This window comes from Pelophylax lessonae (assembly GCF_965119305.1).
Source record: "Pelophylax lessonae genome assembly, chromosome: 2".
In the NCBI taxonomy this organism is placed as follows: Eukaryota; Metazoa; Chordata; class Amphibia; order Anura; family Ranidae; genus Pelophylax; species Pelophylax lessonae.
The window spans coordinates 466,096,532-466,118,770 of NC_138769.1; the positions used below are offsets into that span (position 1 = coordinate 466,096,532).

Consider the following 22,239-nt stretch of genomic DNA (forward strand, 5'->3'; position numbering starts at 1 on the left):
CATCAAGGAACATCAGAGAAAAGGATTTTACGGAAAAAAAATCCAATTCTCTTTTTCATTCAGCTCCAAATATTCTTGACCCTTGGGATGTCCCAAAGCAGTGTCAAACATGAGGGATGGGAAGAACACAGCAAGAACCACTTCCCAAAGGCTAAACATAGCCAACCAGGTAAAACAGGAGCTCAACCAGGAGCCACTGGAGATCACCTGACAAACCAATACACCCTCAAAGAGGACTAATCCTCTCCAACAGTGGTCTGCAAGACCTTGCAGCCAAAAGAAGCATTCGCAGATGCTAACACATCCACCTTCTAAAATTTTGTGAAAGTGTGCACGGTCGACCAGGTGGCCGCCTTGCAAACCTGCACTACCGACGCCTGATAACAGAAGGCCCACAAGAGGCACCAAGCGCCCACGTAGAACGGGCCTTAACAGGAAAGGGAGGATCCTGACCTTTAATGGAATATGCCTGCACCACCGTCTGCCTGATCCATCTGGAAATAGTCGCAGCAGACACAGCCAGCCCCTTACGGGGTTAATCCGTAAGGACAAATAAGAGAATCCGATTTTCGGAACAACTCAGTCGCCACCAGGTACACCCTGATTTCCTTACATTCTTCGGTTCGGGCAATCTCTTTAGGATGCTTAGGCCACAAGGAAGCCAACACAATGTCTTCATTTAAATGGAAACCAGAGACAACTTTAGGAAGGAACAGCTGGCAGGGACGAAGCACCACCTTGTCTCTGAACCACCAGATAGGTTGAAAGAGTTGGCTGCGTTGTTTTGTCGGACAACCTGCACGTAGAAGTAATAGCCATCAAGAAGGCTACCTTCCGGGACAAGAGTAAGCAGAGGAGCCACGCAAATATTTTCAAAAGATGGTTTCTGAAGAACTAACAGCACCAAATTGAGGTCCCACTGAGGCAACGGTGACCTCAAATTGGGGAGCCAGGTGGCAGACCCCCTGAACAAAAGGATTGAACTAAGGAATTCGTAGGTTACGGGCGCTGAAAGAAAAAATTGCCAGGACCGAAATCTGGCCTTTGATGGTACCCAAGGCCAAACGCTGATCTACACCTCTTCGGAGAAACTCCAAAACACTGGACACCGAAAAAGGAACGGGGGTGGGAGACTCCGCTGAGACGTACGTACGCCCTCCAGACTCGATAAATCTTCCTAGAAGTAGATTTTCTAACTTCAGACACCCCTCTATCCTTCAGCACCTGGCTTTCAACAGCTAAGCCGTTAAAGCCAGCGACTGTAAAGCAGGATGGAAGATTGGTCCTTGAGTGAACAGATCTTCTCAGAGGGAGTCTCCAAGGGAAAAATCAGCAACCAGCCGTACTAGGTCTGCAAGGCTAGTCTGGAGCCACTAGGATGACCGGAATCCCTTCTGCCTCGATTCTTCGCAGGAATCTTGGCAGAAAAGTTATTGGCGGAAATGCGTACATCAGACTATACTGGCCCCAAGGAACCACCAGAGCGTCTGCGGCGTTGGCCAGAGGATCCCGAAACCTTGCTAGGAACCTCTGCACCTTCCTGTTGAGATGAGAGGCCAACAAGTGCACATCGGGAGTCCCCCACCGGAGACACAATTGATGAAACATCTCCTAGTGGAGGAGACCATTCTCCCTGATCCGTCTGCCAACTGAGGTAGACCGCCTACCAATTTTCTACCCCTGGAATATGCACAGCAGAGATTGCTGGAACGAACCGTTCTGCCCACCTTAGAATGCCGGCTACTTCCCAGGCCGCTAGGAAACTTTGGGTGCCCCCTTGATGATTAACATATGCCACGACTGTGGCATTGTCTGATTGAATCTGTACCGGGCGCCCCTGCAGATGAACTGTCTATTGGGTCAGGCAAAGCCTGATCACCCGAATTTTCAGGATATTGATTGGCTTGCTGGACTCCAGAGTCCAAACCCCCAGAGCAGGGGGAGAAAGGATTTTCCCTGTTGAAAATGCTGACGCCCGACATATATTGGGCTATGAAGGCAAGCGTCCTTGATATCGATAAAGGCCAGGAAATCCCCTTGATGAAGGGATGCCACTACCGTGCGAATGGACTGCATTCTAAATTTCTGAACCCGCACAAAACCGTTAAAGGCCTTGAGGTCCAGGATTGGACGGACCTTGCCTTCCTTCCTGGGAACAGTAAATAGGTTTGAACACCACCCCTGAGAACATTCCGATTACGGAACAGGTACAATGACCCCCTGTGAAAGCAGATCCTGTACCGTCCCAGGCGATCTGGGCTACGTGAAGCGAAGTGGGCTTGTCTGCGGTCCCTGGGGAAAGCGCTCTCGACTTACCAGGCCAGAGCCTCTTGGAACCAACCACCACCCCGAGAGGGAGTCTCCAAGGAGCATCGGCGACCAGCCGTACCAGATTGGTGTACCAAGACAGACGAGGCCAGTCTGGAGCCACTAGGATGACCGGAATTCCTTCTGCCTCAATCCTGTGTAGTAGTCTCAGCAGAAGCTGGAGAGGAGGAACCCCACCGGAGACACAACTGATAAAACACCTCCAGATGAAGAGACCATTCTCCGTGGTCGAACGCCTGTTGTCTGAGATAGTCCGCTGCCATTTTTTCACCCCTGGAATGTGCACAGTAGAGAGGGCTAGAACTAATCATGATCGCTATATACAAAGCTTACCCCAAAAAACAAACAAACAATCAGGGGAGGCCGCCAACTGCGATCCCGTAAAGGGGACGCCAGCCAAGGGCCCCCAGTGGACCAACTATCGGGCCCCACAAAAAAACATGGGGAGGGGGGGGGGGTCACACTGAGCACTCCATGGAGAGCATAATAGGACATAGCCCCCTAAAAAGTGGGCCGCCCACTGTGACGTGGAAGCGCAGGCAGGGTACCCTCACTAAAAACAGAAGGAAGGATGGGAACCTGGGGGTCTGACCATCCCAGGGAGGGGCCCACGCCCACCCCAAAACTCTCCAGGGGTGGCGGGGGGGAGGGGGGGGGGGGGGTTAGCAACTTACCACACCAGGAACAGGGTAGGCACCACTCTGGACAGGATACCGCTCAATCGTAATGCGAGTGCTGTCGGCCAGGAGGAAATCGCTGCAACTCAGGCCGCAGCCAGTTCGTATCCGCCCTTGTGAGACGTTTAACTCACAGGCCAGCCCCTATCCAGTGGGGCTATGCTGCGGCTGACCTAGCGCGGAGCTGCGGTCAGCACGCGCTTGCTGGATGGACTGGGGGGACCCTAAGGATCTATATTATCCAGTTCATTGCCCATTCCAGCACTTGATTGTAGCTCTCACAGGAACAAAATAATCAAGAGGAAAAAATATTCCATGTAAAAAAAAAAAAAAAAAAAACAATACCTATAACAGGAAGAGGGGAGTATACCCCCAGTGACTGCCCTATAGGCATGTTCAAGCTTTTTCTCTGCCTAGTGTCCTACTCTTTTAGGGGCAGTATAACCCTATGGTCAAGAAGATGAAGAGCTGTGTGAGTCAATGAATGAAAGAGAAAGGGATATAATAATAAAAAAAGAAGAAGACTTTACAAATCACTTTAAACTTACAAGGATAGTGTCTTATATTATCTCCCTTAGCAGCCTGTGAACTTTAGCACTTTAAGGCTACATGTGCACTAGCCTACCATGAACACAGCTGCAAGAATCCGCAAAACATAAACCACGTTTTTTGCCATGATTTGCGTTTTTCTGCGGCTAGCGGTCAAAACGCTCCTACCCTGCATAAGATCCTTCTGCATTCAGGAGAAGGCTTTTTACCCATCTAAACACAGCAGCTTCAAAAAAAAAAAATAAAAAAAAAACGCAAAAAGTCTATGCCGCTATAAGCTTTGGATAGAATGGGGAAATATTAGAACCTCAATCAGGTGACCTCTGTGTCAAGGAAAAATTGGAATATTTGACACAGCATTTTAGTAAAACCTCAATGAGATATGATGTGCTGGCTTCCTAATGGGTAGTAGATGGCATCACCATTAGCAGAGTGCCCATCACACAACTGACAAGAAGTAGTCAGTGCAACACAGATTGCCAACATCAGGCTTTTATGGCTGACATAGCTCCCCTGAGAGGATTCATCCTATTTAATGGTTATGGTCACCACTATCACCCGGACAAAGTGATAGAAAGTTTCACAGTAACAGGAATAGATGTAGAAGAGAAATAATTTGCGACACCGGTTCCAATTATTATTTCCCACGGGAGCCTGCAAAAGCATTTCCCCTGTGATCAATGGATTACGGCATGGTCCCTGTAATCAGTGGATAATGACTGCAATGTCAAGCTCCTGCAGACAAGCATGGCACTGCAGCACACCAACGCAAGTTATGTACATCATGGTAATGGGTTACTGCAGTCCATTGGTGTTAATGGGCCCATCGTGCACATCGCTGGATGGGACTGGCTCAGGTAAGGAAAATAAGGGGTCTGGGGGGACAGCTGCAACATAGGTTTTTCATCTTGATGCAAAAGGATGAAAAACCTTAAGGACCCTTTCACACAGCCCATCCGTTGGACGGACTCAGTTTATCTCAGCAGGGGATCGATCCGCCAATCCCTCGCTGAGCAGGAGGATGACAGCTGTTCTCCGCACTATGTGAGGAGACACAGCTGTCATTTCCCATACATCTCTATGGGGGAATCGGATGGGAACGGACCGTCGGTCCGTTCTCATCCGATCCGCTGGACGGATCGGATGTCAGCGGACATGTCTCCGCTGACATCCGATGCCCCATAGGGATGCATGGGAGGAACGTACAGATCCGCCAAAAAAAAAACGGACAGGCAGATATGAATGGTCCGTCTGTGTGAAAGGGGCCTAAGGCTTTAGAACCACTTGAAATTATCTAAATACTTTACAGGTGCATCAAAACATAAGGTTTGCAAAGTCTTGCCAGTTTGTTTTCTTCAGAAACAGCCACAGGGTACAGAAGACCGTCTGCTGCCAGAAAGCAGCAGAGGATGTACCCTTGCTCTCAGCAGGTAGCTTATCAACTGTAGAGACTAATGCCTCGTACACACGTACCGATCGTCGGCCGACCGATCGGCCGTCTTTTGTCCAGGGCTGTCCTGTCCGCTGAAAAGTGCAAAAGACTGCACAAGAATTTTGTCCGCCGACTGCAGAAGTGATGTCATGTGATGGTTAATTTTCCCTGTGTTTTTTCTTCTCTGAGCATGCCCAGTCTTGCAAATCTGCTGATTGTCGGCCGAATTCTGTACTGACTGGCGAACAATCGGCCGTTCTGGTGTTGGCCAACAAAAATTTTAATGCCTGCACGACAGATTCTTTTCGGCCGAAAGTGCGCTGTCGGCTGTCCGAAGCCTCATACTAACAAGCCTACAATCGGCCGATCGGTCATCGGCCGAATCTTTACGGCCGACAATCGGTACGTGTGTACGGGGCTTAACTCAGCAGTGTCTGAATACTACAGAGACCACTGCTTCCACACAGAGCATGGGTCCCACTCAGAAGCATGTTGGCAGGAGACAGGCTTTTCTACTCCCGCTGTGCCCATTTTGTAAAGACATCAGACTTTGCATATTTTCTGTTAAAAAGCAACCTGAAATGTACTTTGCAGAATAGTGTGGAATATATTGTTACTGTAAACTTTCAAGAGAGCGCTATACAAAAAACAGTAAAGCGGGAAAGATTTGAGAGTTCACACCGGAAACAATACAAATAATGTGCTATCAACATGTATATACAAGCTAAATGGAGGAACAAAATCTGTGACATGAACAAACAAAAATTGCGAACTAGTAAGAGTCATACTAAAATTATAGCAAAGCAGGAAGTTTTACTTACTGGATTTAAACTGAAATGTCATTTGGACTTTAAGTGCCGGTTCACACACATGCGATGCGGGAATCCTGCGAATCCACTGCGGGTTCCCACATTGCTCTCAACTCGCAAGCAGTTCACATAGGCAAATTGCTGGGGGTATCAAAACAAAGTAACGACACCCCCAGATCAGTTTGAATAGCTCAGTGCCAACTGTCAGTTCGGACATGAACCGGATCGCATTGCGTGTGAACACTCATGCGATCAGATTCTGCTGCGGACCCAAAAAAGGGTTCTGTGTGACTTTGGTCTGCATGCGATGCTTATTCAGCCATTCAATCTGTATGGCTGAATTTGCAATGCACAGACATCGCATGTGATTTGCAGAGCATTGCGCTATGAATCACATGCGACATCGCATGTGTGTGAACCAGCACTAAAGTTTTGTAAGCAGTTCTTTTTTGAAAAAGATGAAAAACAAACAAAAAGTACTAATCAATCCTGCAACATGAGCAACGATATTTTACATTAGTAGACACATTTTTACCAATAGTTCACTTTTTAATGATCTAATATTTTGGCTGTGGCTTCTCTTTTTGGAGCAACTGTGTTCTTGTGTTTCTGCCTACGCAGCGTCATTTTATCATGAGAGCTAAACTTGTATGAACCGGTCCAAAAATAATAGCATACATGCAATATAAAACATTGCTATTGCAAACATTACCTGTTCAGTACCAGCTCTGTATTCAACTGTGAAATTAACAGAGAGGTCAGCCATTATGCAGGTTTTGTTAGCTGAATCATGGACTTCAAAAGTAACACAGGTGACACATTGCAGAAAACCTGTAAGGATAAGAAAAGTAAACTGAAGTAAATAATCACAACGTATAGACAAAAAGACAACACAAAGTTTACTTAGAAAGGACATGGTGGGAGTTTCTGCAAGGTTGTAGGCTAAAAGACTAAAATGAGAACTCAGCTAAGGACTGGAGAATGTATATAGAATCCTGCAGTTTTTCTAGTGCTGGCTAAAGGGTTAGCACCTAAAGCGAAACAAGTACTTCCTTTACAGTACAATTTTTTTTGTTAACCAGGTAAGCTTATTTTCCCCTTCTCTGAATTTTACTAATCAAGAGCCCATCTTTTCACAGCTTTATGTCCAAGCTATTCCAACTGTGGTTTAACAGTTCCATGGAGGTCAGATTTACCATGTGACTGAGCTAAGTTTTTACTGCCCACCCCCCTTTAGTTGAAGAGGCAGTGACCAGGGGTGTACAAATGCTGCGGCGCCGTCACGTTAGGTGGGCACCACTGCCTGCCAAAAGTGACCCAATCAAGTGAATGGGACTGCGCTGCAACCATTCCCCATTCTTGCAGTGGTCGAGCATTTAGGTGGTTAAAACAGGCAGTGAGGAGGCAACTGTTGCTATACTGCCAGTGGACTGCTTTTCACAGGGCCGTAAACATTTCTGCCTGTCTGAAGGAGCCCTAAATGCCACACCACAATCAAAGTTACAAGAATTTGCAGCACCTTTCATGGGCAGTTGAAGCAGATTAGTCGTGGTTTTAGTGCCCCCTGACCACTAAAATGCAGTCGCTCATATCTGTACACAAGCTTAAACCGCAATGCTGTGCTTCTCAGCCACAGTATAAATTAAACAGAATCTTGCTCTAATTACTAGGGATGAGCTTCGAGTTCAAGTCAAACGTAAATTCAACTCGAACCTTGGCTCTGTGTCTCTTTCTGCTTTTTAGCAGAGTCAACACCAGCTGGTCCGAGAAACCCTTGCTCCTTAACAGTTCTTCTTCAGAAGCCAGGCTGCAAGTTTCCAAAGCTGCGCCTGAGGAAGTACTGGGCCCTGATAGAGAAGATCTTCCCGCACGGATAAAAACTAGGGGGGTTCTACCGCTAGATGTTTTAGGATAGAGAACCACGGTCTCTTTGGCCAGTGTGGTGCTTTGAGGATTAGCGTTGTACTTTCCTCCTGGAATTTCCTCAGGACCGCTGGTATTAGCACCAGAGGGAACGCATAACATCTGGGGAAAAACCCAAGATTGAGCAAGAGTGTCTACTCCTAGAGCTCCGTCACACCTGCTCAGGGAAAAGAATTGAGGTGCCTTTGTGTTTTGCCATGAGGCAAAGAGATTGATGCTTGGTATTCCCCATCTCTGGGTAATCCAATCAAACATCTCCTGTTTTAGAGTCCAGTCGCCTCCCATATAGGTCTCCTGCTGAGAAATAAAGGAAAAAAAGCTGCGCTACTTAAACTTGATACGGAACTTTGAGAGAAAAAAATTCCACTGATAGCAGAAAGGTTATAAAAAAAAAAAACAATCAGCTGGATCTACAGCATAATATTAACATAAATGTAATTGGTTGAGCAAAAACATAACAAACATGTAAAACATGACAGTTCATGTAATGTTCCCAAAGTCCCAGAGAGCTTTCAAGATGAGTGAAGTGAGGAGAAATCCAGTCAGGCTATTCACCACGGTGCTGCACACAGGACATGCATGTCTCCTTACCAGATAGCTGAGCCAGACAAGCATAGAAAGAGGTTGTCCTCACAGAACTGCTCAGAGGGATCAGGACACCAAGCTTCCAAATACACTCACTCAGTCACGTCAGACAATGATAGCAGGATGATCCAAATGTATAAGATAGGACATACGAGAAAAATAAACTAGATAGTGTAATACCATCAAGCTTTAATTCACGTAAATAAAAACACACTTACAGTTTCCAGAAAAAAAAAAAAGAAAAAAAAAAAAAAAAAAAAAAATCGCAGAAAAAACATAAGACGGCCGGCTTGCATGTAGCCCATTCCGCGGGGCAGCGTAGTGACGTCAGCACGCCGTACCCTACGCGCTCGTCTTCACAGACTTCAATGGGGATGCGGGCGGCGTGCTGACTTCACACTAAGTACAAACAGCAGCCAATCCCTGGGCAGCAACAATGTCTATTATGCCGGAAGTACAGCGGCAACCATAGTATTTAATGGAACCGCTGCCCTTTCATTATATTAACCACTTGCCTTCTGTGCACTTAAACACCCTTCCCATCCAGGCCAATTTTCAGCTTTTAGCGCTGTCACACTTTGAATGACAATTGGCGGGCATGCTACACTGTACCCATTTGAAATTTTTATCATTTTTTTCACACAAATAGAGCTTTCTTTTGGTGGTATTTAATCATCTCTGGGTTTTTTTTTTTTTACAAAAAAAAAGAATAAAGACAAAAAATTTTGAAAAAAAAAAAAAAAGTTTCTTATTTTCTGCGAGTAAATTTTGAAAATAAATTTTTCTCCTTCACTGATGTGCGCTGATGAGGCGGCACTGATGGGCATTGATAGGCTGCACTGATGGGCACTGATGAGGTGGCACTTATGGGGCACTGATGAGGAGGCACTAATATGCCGCACTGATGAGGAGGTACTAATATGCCGCACTGATGAGCACTGATAGGCGGCACTGAGAGGCGGCACTGATGAGCACTGATAGGCGGCACTGCTGGGCACTGAGAGGCGGCACTGAGAGGCAGCACTGATGGGCACTGGCGGATGGCACTGGACACTGACGGGTGGCACTGATGAGCGGCACTGATGGGCAGCACCATCAGTGCCCACACTCAGTGCCCATAGTGCTGCCAGTCAGTGCTCATCAGTGCCTAGATGAGCAGGCACTGATGGGCACTGACTAGCAGCACTATGGGCACTGATTGTGGGCATTGATGGCGGGCACTGATGGGGGGGCACTGTGTGTGTGTGTTTTTACCTTGTGTAATCAGGGCACTGGTGATCGGTGCCCTGATTACATTCTCCTGTGTCACCGGCGCTGTGAGGCTCCCCCTCCTTCCTCACACTGCAGGCTCCGTGTGAGGAAGGAGCGCCGGCGATGAGAGATGATCTCATATGTTTACATATGAGATCATCGCTCATTGGACGGCCAGATCACGTGGTGAATGGCCGCTGTGATTGGCCATTCACCACGATCTGTGATCACAGATTTTCCCCGCAGCGCGCTCGCGGGAGCACGCTGGGGGCGTGTCACTGGGAGGCCGTTTAAAAACGGCCTCCCGAAAATTCGAGTCCGCACTGCAGCCGTATATAGGCTGTAGCGCGGATGGGGGGTGGTTAATGGATTGAATCACGAATAAGGCACATAACATTTAATATGGGGAATATAGACATCAGAATATATTACATGATGCCCAAGGAATGTCTGCATATCAACATATATGAACATATATCAAAATTGTTACAGGATTGGAAATATCGATCCATAACAAATAAAACATCATGTAAAATACCCATAAATATGAGAAAAAACATAACGTTTAGGTTTAAGATCAACCTGTAACTGCCCGAGAGTTTTAATACCACAAAAATGTGGGAGTAAAACCCCTCTCCTAACTCCCCTGGTGATACCTTCCTGATGACCCTCTGTTCATCCAGATCCTTGAGGGAGGAGAGTATGGCTGTGGCCTTCTTCTTGCACCTTGGCAGATCTGTAATCAACATTCTGCAAGGGGGAGGGCTTGAAAACTCTAGCTGATAGCCCCTTCTTACGATCTCCAAAAAAAAAAAAAAAAATGGCTGGAGGTGATCTCTTCCCAGAGAAAAAGCCCCCAGTCTCCCTCACACTGTGGTGAGGCTGTCATTATGACTTCCTGGGCTGTTCAGGAGGCGAAAAAAAGCACCCCCCACTGCCCTTTTTCTTGGCTCCAGGATTTCCTCTGCTCTTCAGATTTCCTTGTAGCAGAAAAATCCCTTTGGGGGTAGGATGTCTTATTGAAACCCACCTTTTCCCGTTTTAACAGAAAAGATTTTTTCCGATCTGCCGTTTGGTCCAGGATTGTATCTAAACCTAGACCAAATAGGTGGTCAATGGGATCCCACAAAGCTTAGCTTTGGATCCCCCTTCTCCCTGCCAAGATTTAACCAGTGGGCTCTCCTAGCCGAATTGGTTAATGCAGACGACCAGGCGGTCATGCGCACAGACTCCACGGAGGCATCAGCAATGTATGCCATGCCCCGGAGCAGCATGGGGAAGGAAGACAATATAGTCTCCTTGGCAGTACCAGCCTCAACATGCGCTCTTATCTGTGTAAGCCAATACTCCATGTTTCTGGCTACCACTGTAATTGCCATGGCAGGTTTTAAGTTTCCCAAAGAGGAGTCCCATGCTTTTTTCAGGAGGGAGTCTGCTCGCTTGTCCATGGGATCAGGAAGCGACCCTATATCCTCAAAAGCCAGGTCCGTATGTCTGGAGACTCGTGAAAAGCTTTGGTGATTTATTCCAGACCGCCGAGTCATTTTCAGAAAAAGGAAAACTTTTTAGAGCCCCGAAAAAAAAAAAAGGGTTTTCTTTCTGGGTCCTGCCATTGTTCCTTGACGGTATCCATCAGGACCTCGTGTACTGGAAAAACCTTTCTTAGGTTTGTTCAGACCAGCATACATCTGATCATGTAGGGATAAGGTTTTCTTTTCCTCCTGGATTCCCAATGTAGTGTGGATAGCCCCTAGAAGGCCCTCCACCTCTTCCAGAGACAATTTGTATCTAGAGGTTCTATTGGATTCGCCATCCGACCCCTCTGCCTCCGATTCCCCCTGGGAATTGGGGGGTGTGCTATCGCACTCTTCCCCCTTATATTCAGAGCCCGCCGGTGCTTCCCCACTTGTTGAGGGTACTACATGCGTGATTGGAAGAATTTCCTGCCGTGCCGACTGGGGGGGGGGGGGGGGGGGTGGGTTGGGGGAACTCCACGGAAGCTGAATGTTAACAAAAAAAAAAATCCTTAAAAAGGACTGAAAGGTGCTAGCAAGCTCCTTAACAGATGTGGCTAAGTCTGAGTTTTGACTCTCAGTATGCTCCCTGACTAAACTATCTAAACAATCCCTGCATAAAGGTTTAGTCCAGGATTCCCCCATATTAGCCTTGCAGGAAGGGCATCTCTTCTTTGCATTATGGGGTGTCTTCGATTTTTCAGGGGCCTTATTCTGAAAAAACAAACATAGTAAAACATACACTCTTCCCTAATACCCCCAGCCCGAACAGCTTGCCCCAACAGAGTGTTACTAGGGACGACCATCACCAAAAGATCCCACAGTGTACCCCTCAAGCCTCCATAATCCCCTTAAAACAGCCTCTAGGGGAAATAAAGTGGAGCTAGTGGGAGAAGATAAGGAAGTACCACCCCAGGGTTCCTTACCTTATGGTGGCTGGTGCTGTTCTCCCCCGGAGCAGTTCCTGAGGCTTGTGCCTCTGACATGGCTCTTGGGAGTGGCTCATGAACCTCTTTCTGCAGCTGTCCCCCAGCATTGAATGCACCAGTCTTCTTTATCTGGTCTGCTCACCGCCGCGACCCGGAACCAGAAGTTGCGGTTGCTGAGGGAAGTGCCCGCCCCTACCGGAAGTGACGTCCCCCGGTCATCCGGCCCGGGAAGCTCCACACCGGCCGTACAGCGGGGGGTGGCGCACAACCCTCGGACGCTCTCCCAGAGCGTGGAGAGCAGACCCCCCCCACCTGGGAGCTCCCCTAGGCGGGGCTGGGGTGATAACGATAGCCTTGCGGCCGACAGGTAAGCGGGTCCCTCCCAGTCCCTGTCTTTCCGGCCGCTTCTGAGAGTACCTGACTCACTTGTAGCTTCAGCCTCCCAGCCTCAGCTATGGCTCCTCTGGACGGTGTCTACCCGCTGGAGGAAACACCAGAAGTGAGGCAGCCAGCTGGAGGGAGGCTTAAGAATCTATTGATTGGGGCAGTGTTTCCTGTGAAGGGAGGAGCCAGGTTCTCTCAAAAGTGCCTGTCCTGAAAGACGACAAGGGAAAAAGAGAAGGACACCTATTGTTACTTTACCCTCATCTGTCCGATTATCTCCTACTCAATTAGCTTTTAGGCAATCTCTGAAAACCATCCTTTTCAGAGAAGCCTATCCTACCCACACTTAATATACCTCCATTTTCTCCATCAGCCCATCCCCGACGGTTATTGCCTTTTGATTCACTTGACCCTCCCTTCTAAATTGTAAGCTCTAACGAGCAGGGCCCTCTAGTTCCTCCTGTTTTGAACTTTATTGTAACTGTATTGTCTTCCTTCACATTGTAAAGCGCTGCGCAAACTGTTGGCGCTATATAAATCCTGTATAATAATATTGTTGAGACTTGACTCTTCTTTAGGGTGCTGACAGCTAAACCTTCATCTGCCCCACTTTACAGAAATTCCAGCACTGCCACTGGGCTGCCTACATCCAAGGAGCACTCTGTGCACCAGCTGTTAAAACGCTTCCAGGTCCTAAGGTAAATGGCACGAGTTTCCTTTTTCCTGCTACTAAGCAGAGTCACCACCAAGTGACCCGAAAACCCCTTGTTTTTAAGCAACTCTTCCTCAGAAGCTAGGCTGCGAGATTCCGGCGCTCTACCTGGGGACAGGAAACTGGACCCTGAAAAAGAAGGTCCTCCCGAACTGGTAGAATCCAGGGGGGTTCCATGGCCAGACCAATTGGTTCAATTCTCCTTTAAGGTGAACCGCCAACAGGGAGAGCACCCGAGCACAGATGAATTCCTTCTGCCAGAGCCCACAGAGGCTTGCTCCTTGGCCCCTCTTGTCGGTTGACATAAGCAACTGTTGTGGAATTGTCTGAGCGGACCTGTACATTGTCTCCCTGTAGTTCTGTCTGAAAGGCTCTGAGAGCCAGCTTGATTGCTCTCAGTTCTCTCCAGTTTTAAGATCACCTTCAATCTTCGCTTTTCCGGAACCCCTGCACCATTCGGGTGTCCAAGTGTGCTTCCCAACCTGTGCCACTTGCGTCCGCAGTGATGACTCTGGACACTGACGGGACCCATTTGAGACCCTGAGACATGTTTGAGACCCTTCTCCACGACCAGAGGGGTATTTTTATCCATACACGTACATGCACCAGGGAATCCAGAGACCACTGAGTGCGGTCAAATACCCTCAAGAAGAACAGTTGTAGAGGGGCGCAAGTGAAGTACTGCCCACTATACCGCCGGAATTTCGGCCAGTGGCAAGCCCAGTGCCAACATGGCTTGTCTTATTGATATAGACAGACTTCTCTGTAAAAGGCTCATAGCACTGTCAAGCTTCTTTCTTTGAAAAAAAAGTCAGACCTTCTGAAGTGTGGAATCGAACACGTAGCCCAGAAAGGTGACCTTTTGTGCGGGCACTAGACTGGACTTTCCAGATTCAGGACCCCTGGTTCTTTAAGAAGTGCCTTGATGCAAGTAGGTGGTGGGGGGAGATAAGAGGACAGGCCGAAGGGAAGGGCCCAAAATTGTAGATGTAAAGAGCCCTTTGCCAGCCAAAGGGCCAACCTAAAACTTCTGACCCCCTTATGGTATGGGAATGTTCAGGTAGAAGTCTCTCGCGTCTATCGAGGCCATGAAGCAGTTTTGGGGAAGGATAGCACCTACTGAGAAGATCAAATCCATCCTGAATCTTTTCTAAGCAACAGAGGCGTTTAAAGTAGGGATCGACCGATTATCGGCAATGCAGATATATCGGGTACCAATATGCACTTTCCCTGATATATCGGAATCGGCCCCTGAGCTTACCGATATTGCAGGAAATGCATGTACCGGAGTGATGCCTGCAGCTAGAGGCATCACCCTGGTACCAGCGTCCATAGCCGACAGTTGTCATTACAAGGAGCGGACGTTTCTCCCCCTCCCGCCGCCTTCTGTGGCTCACCCATGTCTCCAGTCCCACCGAGAGACCCGGGCATCCTACCTGCATGGCCGCCGAAGACCCGATCAAAGCCGCATTCGGCTCTGATCGGGTCTCCGAGTAAAAAACCCGGAAGTGATGTCATGACATGCGAGCATTCAAAACAGCCAAATTTGGCGTTTTGAATGCGGTTAAGTGCAGAGGAGGGGTTTGGGGTCTTTTAGACCCCCAGATCCCTCCACCACAGTACCTTTTAATAAAAAAAAAAAAAAAAAAAAAAAAAAAATTTTGTTAAATGTCCGAAAATAAATCGGCCAATACCAATATCCGATGACCAAAATATTGGTATCGGTATTGGCACAAAAAAAAAAAAAAACGAATCGGTCGATCACTAGTTTAAAAGGGTTTTCGGTTCAGGATAAGTCTATACTTGCCTGAAGGTTTCCATACGACGAAAACGTGGGAATAAACCGTCCGCCTATCTCCTTCGGTGGTACCTTCACCACGACCCTCTGCTTCTCCAGGGAAAGTAAGGCTGACACCTTTTCCGTGCATCTTGGTAATTTGTTGATGGACATCCCGCGTGAAAGGGGGCTTTAAAACTGCAAATGATAACCCCTCCTTACGATCCCCAAAATGAACTGGCTGGGGGTGACCGCTTCCCACTGTGAGAGAGAAAGGTCCCCAATCTTCCTCCCACCATGGGCAGCTCACCATTGTTTTATTGGGCTGTTCAGGAGGGCGAAACCACCCCCTCCTCGGCCTCTGCCCCTTTAGCTCCAAGATTTATTTTGCTCCTCGATCCTCAGGGCAGAATTTTTTTTTTTCTGCGAGTAAAGCCCCGTACACACGTACCGATTGTCCATTGCATTCACGCTTGACAGGATTTTTTCCTGTCTGCCGTTCAATTTAGGACTGTTTCCAAGCCTGGCCCGAACAGGTGGTCCCCTATAAGGGGAATCCCACAACGTTTAGCCTTGGACCCGCAATCACCCTGACAAGTCTTAAGACAAAGAGCCCTCATTGTCAGGGCAGATCTAGCGGACATGCGTACAGATTCTGCTGACGCATCCACAATTTAAGCCACGCCACGTAGAAGCATAGGAAAGGAAGGACAGAATTGTCTCTGAGGTGCCAGCCTCAAGGTGTGCTTTAAATCTGGGTTAGACAGTACTGCAGATTATGGGCAACCACCCTAATAGCCATGGCGGGTTTAACCACTAAGACCGGAAGATTTTCCTGCTTAATGACCAGGCCCTATTTTGGGATTCGGCACTGCGTTACTTTAACGGACAATTGCGCGGTCGTGCGACACTGTACCCAAAAAAATTTGACGTCCTTTTTTCCCCCACAAATAGAGCCTCTCCTCCCCCCAGCCCGACTCCCGCTGTTTCTAAACACAGTGGGAGCAGGGAGCATGCTGCCGGAATCACATGAACTCAAGCGACGTATGTCTACATCGATGGACCCAGGAGAGCCGCCACTGCCGCAGTAGGATTACTGTGAGCAGTCGGCAAGTGGTTAAAGATTCCCCAACGAGGAATCCTAGGTCTTTCTAAAAGGAGAGAATCCATCCTTTTATCCGAACGAACGCATATCCTCGAAGGCTAGGTCTATCTGCCTTGAGACCTGAGAGAAGGCCGCGTCCAAATTCGGTGACTTGTTCCACACTGATGAGTCTGCCTCAGAAAAGGGAAATCTCAGTTTCAGCGCCCTAGAAAAGAAAGGTTTCCTCTCGGGATCCTGCCATTCCTTTCTGACCGCTTCCACCAGGACTTCATGTACCAGAAAGACCCTCCTTTTTTGTTCGCCTAGGCCCTGGTACATCTGGTCATGAAGAGAAAGTCGTCTTCTCTTCCTGGATTCCCAAAGTCGTGTGGATAGCTTCCAAAAGAGCCTCCACCTCTTCCAGGGTTCATTTGTACCTAGAAGCTCTAGTGTATGCACTATCCAGCCCTTCTCCCTCTGACTCCCCATGGGGGCCTGACAGTGTACTATCACGCTCTTCACCCTCTTTTTCAGTAACCTCCAGTGTTCCTCCACTAGGCCACTGGGGTCTATGGCTGAGGAGAACTGTAAATTCGAACCCCACAGTAGCCTTGCATTATGGGTATCTTCTGAGTTATGTGGCGATTTAGACTTGCCTGAGGCCTTACCCTGCAACACAAAAGAAATGGGCAAAGACTAAGCACCCATACTGGGCCCCCCCAGCATACGCAAGCACAGCATGCCCCTTCAGCAGTGTACCTAGAACCAACCACCACCACCAGGGTCCCAGAACCACCACAGATCACCCCCCCCTCCTAGACCACCGGGGGGGGGGGGGGGGGGAGAGAGAAACTACACCATGGAGCTAGTGGGGGAAAGGGAACACCACCCCAGGGTTCTCCTTACCTTGGAATGGCTAGTACTTGCTTTGCTTGGAGCAGTCCCTTTGGCCTGTGCCTCTGACATCTCCAGGAGTGGTTGCAAGCCTACTGTGCCTCGCATCAGCCTACTGTCCAGTCCGCTCTTCAATATCTCCCACCGGAGGAAACACCAAAACTGAAGGGCACCGACTGACAGAGGGTTTAAAACTACATGGTTGAGGCAGTGTTTCCTGTGAACGGAGGAGCCAAGGTCTCTCAGAGGGGGCTATCCTGAAAGACTAGAGGGAAAATGTGCATACGTCTGTGTGAATGATGCCTTGTTATGGAGGAGATTAAAAATCCTCCTTATGCGTTGGGGCTTCTTCTGCACTGCAAGGGTTAAATGCTATTTAGGTCCAGAGTAGTGGAAAAAGCAGTTTTAACTTACATGATCCCTACTCCTCTGGCAGCCAATATTCCCCATCTTATCTGTGGCAGAGGACTGTCCCTCAACGTCTTTGTATCCAGTGCAGTGCCATGTGCCTAGCATTGCACTTGAGCAACAGTTGCCAACTTGCAAGGTAAAGGGTACCTTAAGGCTCCATTCACATCTGAGCGTATCATTTTTAGGCGTTTTGAGGCAGGCATTGACATCTAATATAAACGCTTGTAATCTGCCAAAGAAGAAGCGCATGTACTTTTTTGAGCTTCAGGCGACAAAACGTTCATATGTGAACAGGGGCCGTTAAAAAGAATGGGATTTTGCTTGTTGGGTGTTTTAGACTTCAGAGATAAGCGTTTTAAGACGCTCAGGTATGAACAGGGCCTAAATGTGGCCCCTTATATCTCCAAAAGGCTCCATATATTTGTTGCATGTAATTCTCCAGAAAACAGTCACAAACAGGGCCATGTTGCATGAAACCGTTAGACTTTACTACTATTTAGCGACCATTTTCAAATCCCTAATGTTCCCTCTACTGACAACCAGGACTTAAGCGCCGCACTTCAAAAACACTAAAGGGTGGCACTTGGACCTTGAGCTGCAGGTTGGACACCAGGGTACTAGAGGATGTTGACTGGACCTACAACCATCAGATCATAAGAACCAGTCTACAAGTACAGAGTTAACCTGCGGGAGTTGAGGACTAAGTATATATAATGCCTCTATTAAAAAAATAAATAAATCTTGAACAGTATTGCGGACTCTCTTTGTAAATACGGTTTTGTTTCATCCATGAACCGAACAAAGTTTCATTTGTTAAACAATGATGTAAGCACGTGATATAAATTCCCCAGGTAAACCGGTTTTCAAGAGCATGTAACAACAACAAGCCTTAACAATATTAGACAACATTGTTAGATTGTGCAGGCAACTAGAAATTAAAAGGGATAGTTTCAATTCTGAGGAACAGGGAAACTAATCATTCACATGACTTTCCAGGTGCATCTGTTACCCATCTTTAAAATGAGAAGTTCACCATTTGTAAAAACATACAGGTGATCCCCAGGTTAAAAATATCCGATTTACAAACGACTCCTACTTACAAAACAGAGGGGGGACAACAGGAAGGGAGAGGAAATCTACCCCTAGGAAAGGAAAATCACTCCTGTAAGAGTGATCATGGGAATAAGGCGTCTCCACTAAAGCTTTATCACCAATCCTTGTTTCCATGACAAACCAAAGTTTTCAAAATCCAATTGTCACAGGAACAGATAGTGAGGTGAAATCTTCTGGACAGGGGCACAGACCGCAAGACAAATATTACAGGGGTGTTTATTTCCTATGTGATAAAAAAAAAAAAAAAAAAAAAAAAAACAAACAACACACACACACACACACACACACACACACGTAAAAACTGGATTTTTGCAAGAACCTACTGCTAAAAAAAAAAAAATAAATTTTCTCTGAAGTTCGACAAATGCAGCTCCATCTTCATTACTAGTAGGGTTATGCGCCTCCTATCAGGAATAGGCATTATGCAGGTAAAAAGCTTAACCACACCTATGGGGGCTGTCCCTGCAGGCATAACCCCTCCCACTATGCTATTATCAAACCGTTTAGAAGAAAAAAAACCCCATACCTCAGAAGTAGTGGGGCGGGTGCTGTGTCTGTCGATGAACTGCAGAAAAAATTATTTCACGGTAAGTTCTTACAAAAATCCAGTTTTCTCTATCGTCCCTTGACAGACGCAGCTCCATCTTCATTACTACTAGGGATGTCCCAAAGCAGTATATTTAGGGAGGGGGTGGGAAAACCAGGCAGAAAAACTGAACGCAAGTCCCCCAAAGGCTAAACATAGCTAATCAAGCAACATGGAGCTCAAGCAGGAACAACCGGAGCTCTCCCAAAACAAAATGACACTCTCAAAGAGGAACTTAAAAAAAAAAAAAAGTTCTCTTTCAAACTGAAGCCTGCAAAACCTTGCGGCAAAAAGAAGCATCACCAGATGCCAATAGGTCTACTTTGTAGAATTTTGTAAACATATTCACAGGCGACCAAGTTGCCGCCTTGCACACTTGCAGCACCGACGCCTGATGGCAAAAAGCCTAAGAGGCACTCAGCGCTATCGTAGAATGAGTCTTCACTGGGAAAGGATGAACCTGACCCTTCAGTGAATAAGCCTGTACACCGTCTGCCTGATACATCTGGAAATGGTCACAGCAGACGCAGCCAATCCGAGGTCCATCAGTAAGGACAAAAAGAGCGTCTGATTTTCTAAAATATTTGGTCGCCTCCAAATAAACTCTGATCACCCAGACCACGGCCAAAAGAATGCAAAGCATATTCCTTAGGATGCATGGGCTTTGGACAGAGTGAAGGCAACACAACTGCTTGTAGTTCCTCTGTAACGAACTAGTGGGAAAAAAAAAAAGAAAAAAAAAAAAAAATCACAAACTTTCCCTGTTACAGCCAAGACCGAAGTCCCAGCAGTAGGCTAGGTCCTATTCCTAACACTAGGCAGAACAAACTGATTAATGATAGCAGAGTGTGAGGGGTTATGCCTGCAGGGACAGCCCCCATAAGTGTGGTTAAGCTTTTTTACCTGCCTAGTGCCTATTCCTGATGGGAGGAGCATAACCCTACTAGTAATGAAGATGGAGCTGCGTCTGTCAAACGATAGATAAAACACTTTTTTTTTTGGGCTGGAGTTACAAAACAAAAAAAAAAAATTATATTCCAACTTAAGAACAAACCTACAGAACATATCTTGTTTGTAACCCGGGCACACAGTCACTGAATGGCAGGAATGAAATACTAGAGCATTTACGTTAGAGCTGCAACTAACAATTATTTTCATAAATCGATTGGTTGGCCGATTATTGTTTCAATTAACTGGATAAAATGATAAAAAAAAAAACTCAATATGCCATTTTTTCCCCCCGGCAACACCGACGATAGGGCACCGTTCCCACAAATCCCCCATCCCCCCGCCCCCCCCTCAACACCAACGACGGGGCACCGTCTCCCCCCCCCCGGCAACACCAACGACGGGGCACTATGTTTCCCTTCTGTTATTCCAAATACTGACTTTTTTTTTTTCTTTGCTAAATCTTGCAAACACTTTTTAGCTATAAACCTGTACAGCCACCTTAATTCACATTTCCATAGGCTTTGGAATGACCCTTGAGCAAGTGTGGGAATAAAATCATTAAAAGTAAAATTTTCAGGGCACACAATGCTGCCAGTACTTTAACCACTTAAGCCCCAGAAGATTTTACCCCCATTCTGACCAGGGGGTATTTTGCGATTCGGCACTGCGTGACTTTAACGGACAATTGCACGGTCGTGCGACGCTGTACCTAAACAAATTTGACGTCCTTTTTTTCCCCACAAACAGAGCTTTCTTTTGGTGGTATTTGACCACCTGTGCGATTTTTTGATAATGCGCTATAAACAAAAAAAGAACGTCAATTTTGCAAAAATAACTATTTTTCACATTTTTTTTTTATATGAAATTCCCAAAAAAAAAAAATGTAAAAATCTAAATTTAACATTTTTCGGCCGATTTGTTTTATGCTACCTATGTATGGTAAAAAAAAAAAAAATACGCAAAAAGCGTATTTTGATTGGTTTGCGAAAAAGTTATCACGTTTACTAACAAAGGGAAAGATTGTCATTTTTTTTTAACGAGTAATGGCGGCAATCTGCGATTTTTTTGCGGGACTGCGACATTGCGGCGGACAGATCGGACCCTTGACTGACATTTTTGACACTTTTGGGGTTACCAGTGACATTACTACAGTAATCAGTGCTATACATATGCAAAATGTAAACATGTAAAATGAAACTGGTAGTGAAGGGGTTAACTTTGAGAGGGAGGGGTGGTGTGTGTCCCTAGGGGTGTGCTTCTTACTGTGATTGGCTGTGGCTTGAAGTGTAGGAACAGTGATCAACAGTATGATCACTGTTCATACACAGGGAAGAATGACAGGCGGCTTGTTTAAATCAGCCGCCTGCCTTTCTCCCGCTGTCACGGACGATCGTGAGTGCCCGGCGGACATCGGGTCCGCCGGGCACACGCGCGCAGGGGGTCCGTGACCGAGGGGGAGCGCGCCTCCGGCAGCACGCGCTCGCTCCCCAGAGCCTCATAGGCTAGTGACGTACCCATACGTCACTTTGCCTGTGAGGGGCTGACCGCCGCAGTATATGTACTTGCGGCAGTCGGCAAGTGGTTAACTGCTTTTTTTTTTTTACATAAGCTGCTACATACTGTATAATATGATAATAAATCAGAGCAATAAACAATATACTGCAGTGAATTGTATAAATTCTAATGGCAGCTTACATAAAGTGCCTTTCACTAAACACAAACCAAAATTAAACAAAGAATCAATGCAGCGCCAAAAGCCTAAGAAAAATTTGCTTATCCGAATAAATAGTTAATTTTCCTTAGAAGGTGCAATATTATAATAGAAAAATAAGTGAATAAAAATGTCAGCCAGAGATTCATGAAGAGATTAAAAATGTTGTGCTTGCAAGTCTTTAGAATCCTCAATACAAGAACCATGCTTTCTCTTCTGATGATGTATTGGCTAAGGCAAAACAATGGCTGACAGAAGATATTCAACAGGAGGTTCCTACCGAAAAGACAAGTCCAGAACACCATTTTAATCTGAAAGAACAGCATGCTACAAAAACAGAAAAATGTCCAAAAATACGTGAACGAACAGAAGAGAATCTTCTTCATCGTGGTCGAATTGATCAGGACATTTTCAGTGTTTTACTGGGGCCTCACGCGGAGGATTCAATTTCTTCTGAATCTGCAATAATGAGCCTGGATGATGAACTTCATCTCTATTTGAAGGAACCAGTAATTGACAGAAGAAGGGATCCTCTTTAGTGGTGGAAAGAAGATGAGGCACACTACAAAAGACTTGCTTCTCATGCTAGAAGATACCTATCTCTCTGCTCCTCTGTCCT

At 46.7% G+C, this 22,239-nt stretch overlaps 1 protein-coding gene across 1 annotated transcript in view; it reads right to left on the reverse strand.

The window, feature by feature from the left end:
- LAMP1 (lysosomal associated membrane protein 1) overlaps positions 1-22,239 on the reverse strand; it is a 54,521-nt gene that overhangs the window by 22,350 nt on the left and 9,932 nt on the right. Inside the window, exon 2 of the mRNA XM_082248514.1 lies at positions 6,508-6,626. Coding sequence (XP_082104640.1) covers positions 6,508-6,626 — 119 coding nt within the window. The remainder of the gene's footprint in view (positions 1-6,507; positions 6,627-22,239) is intronic.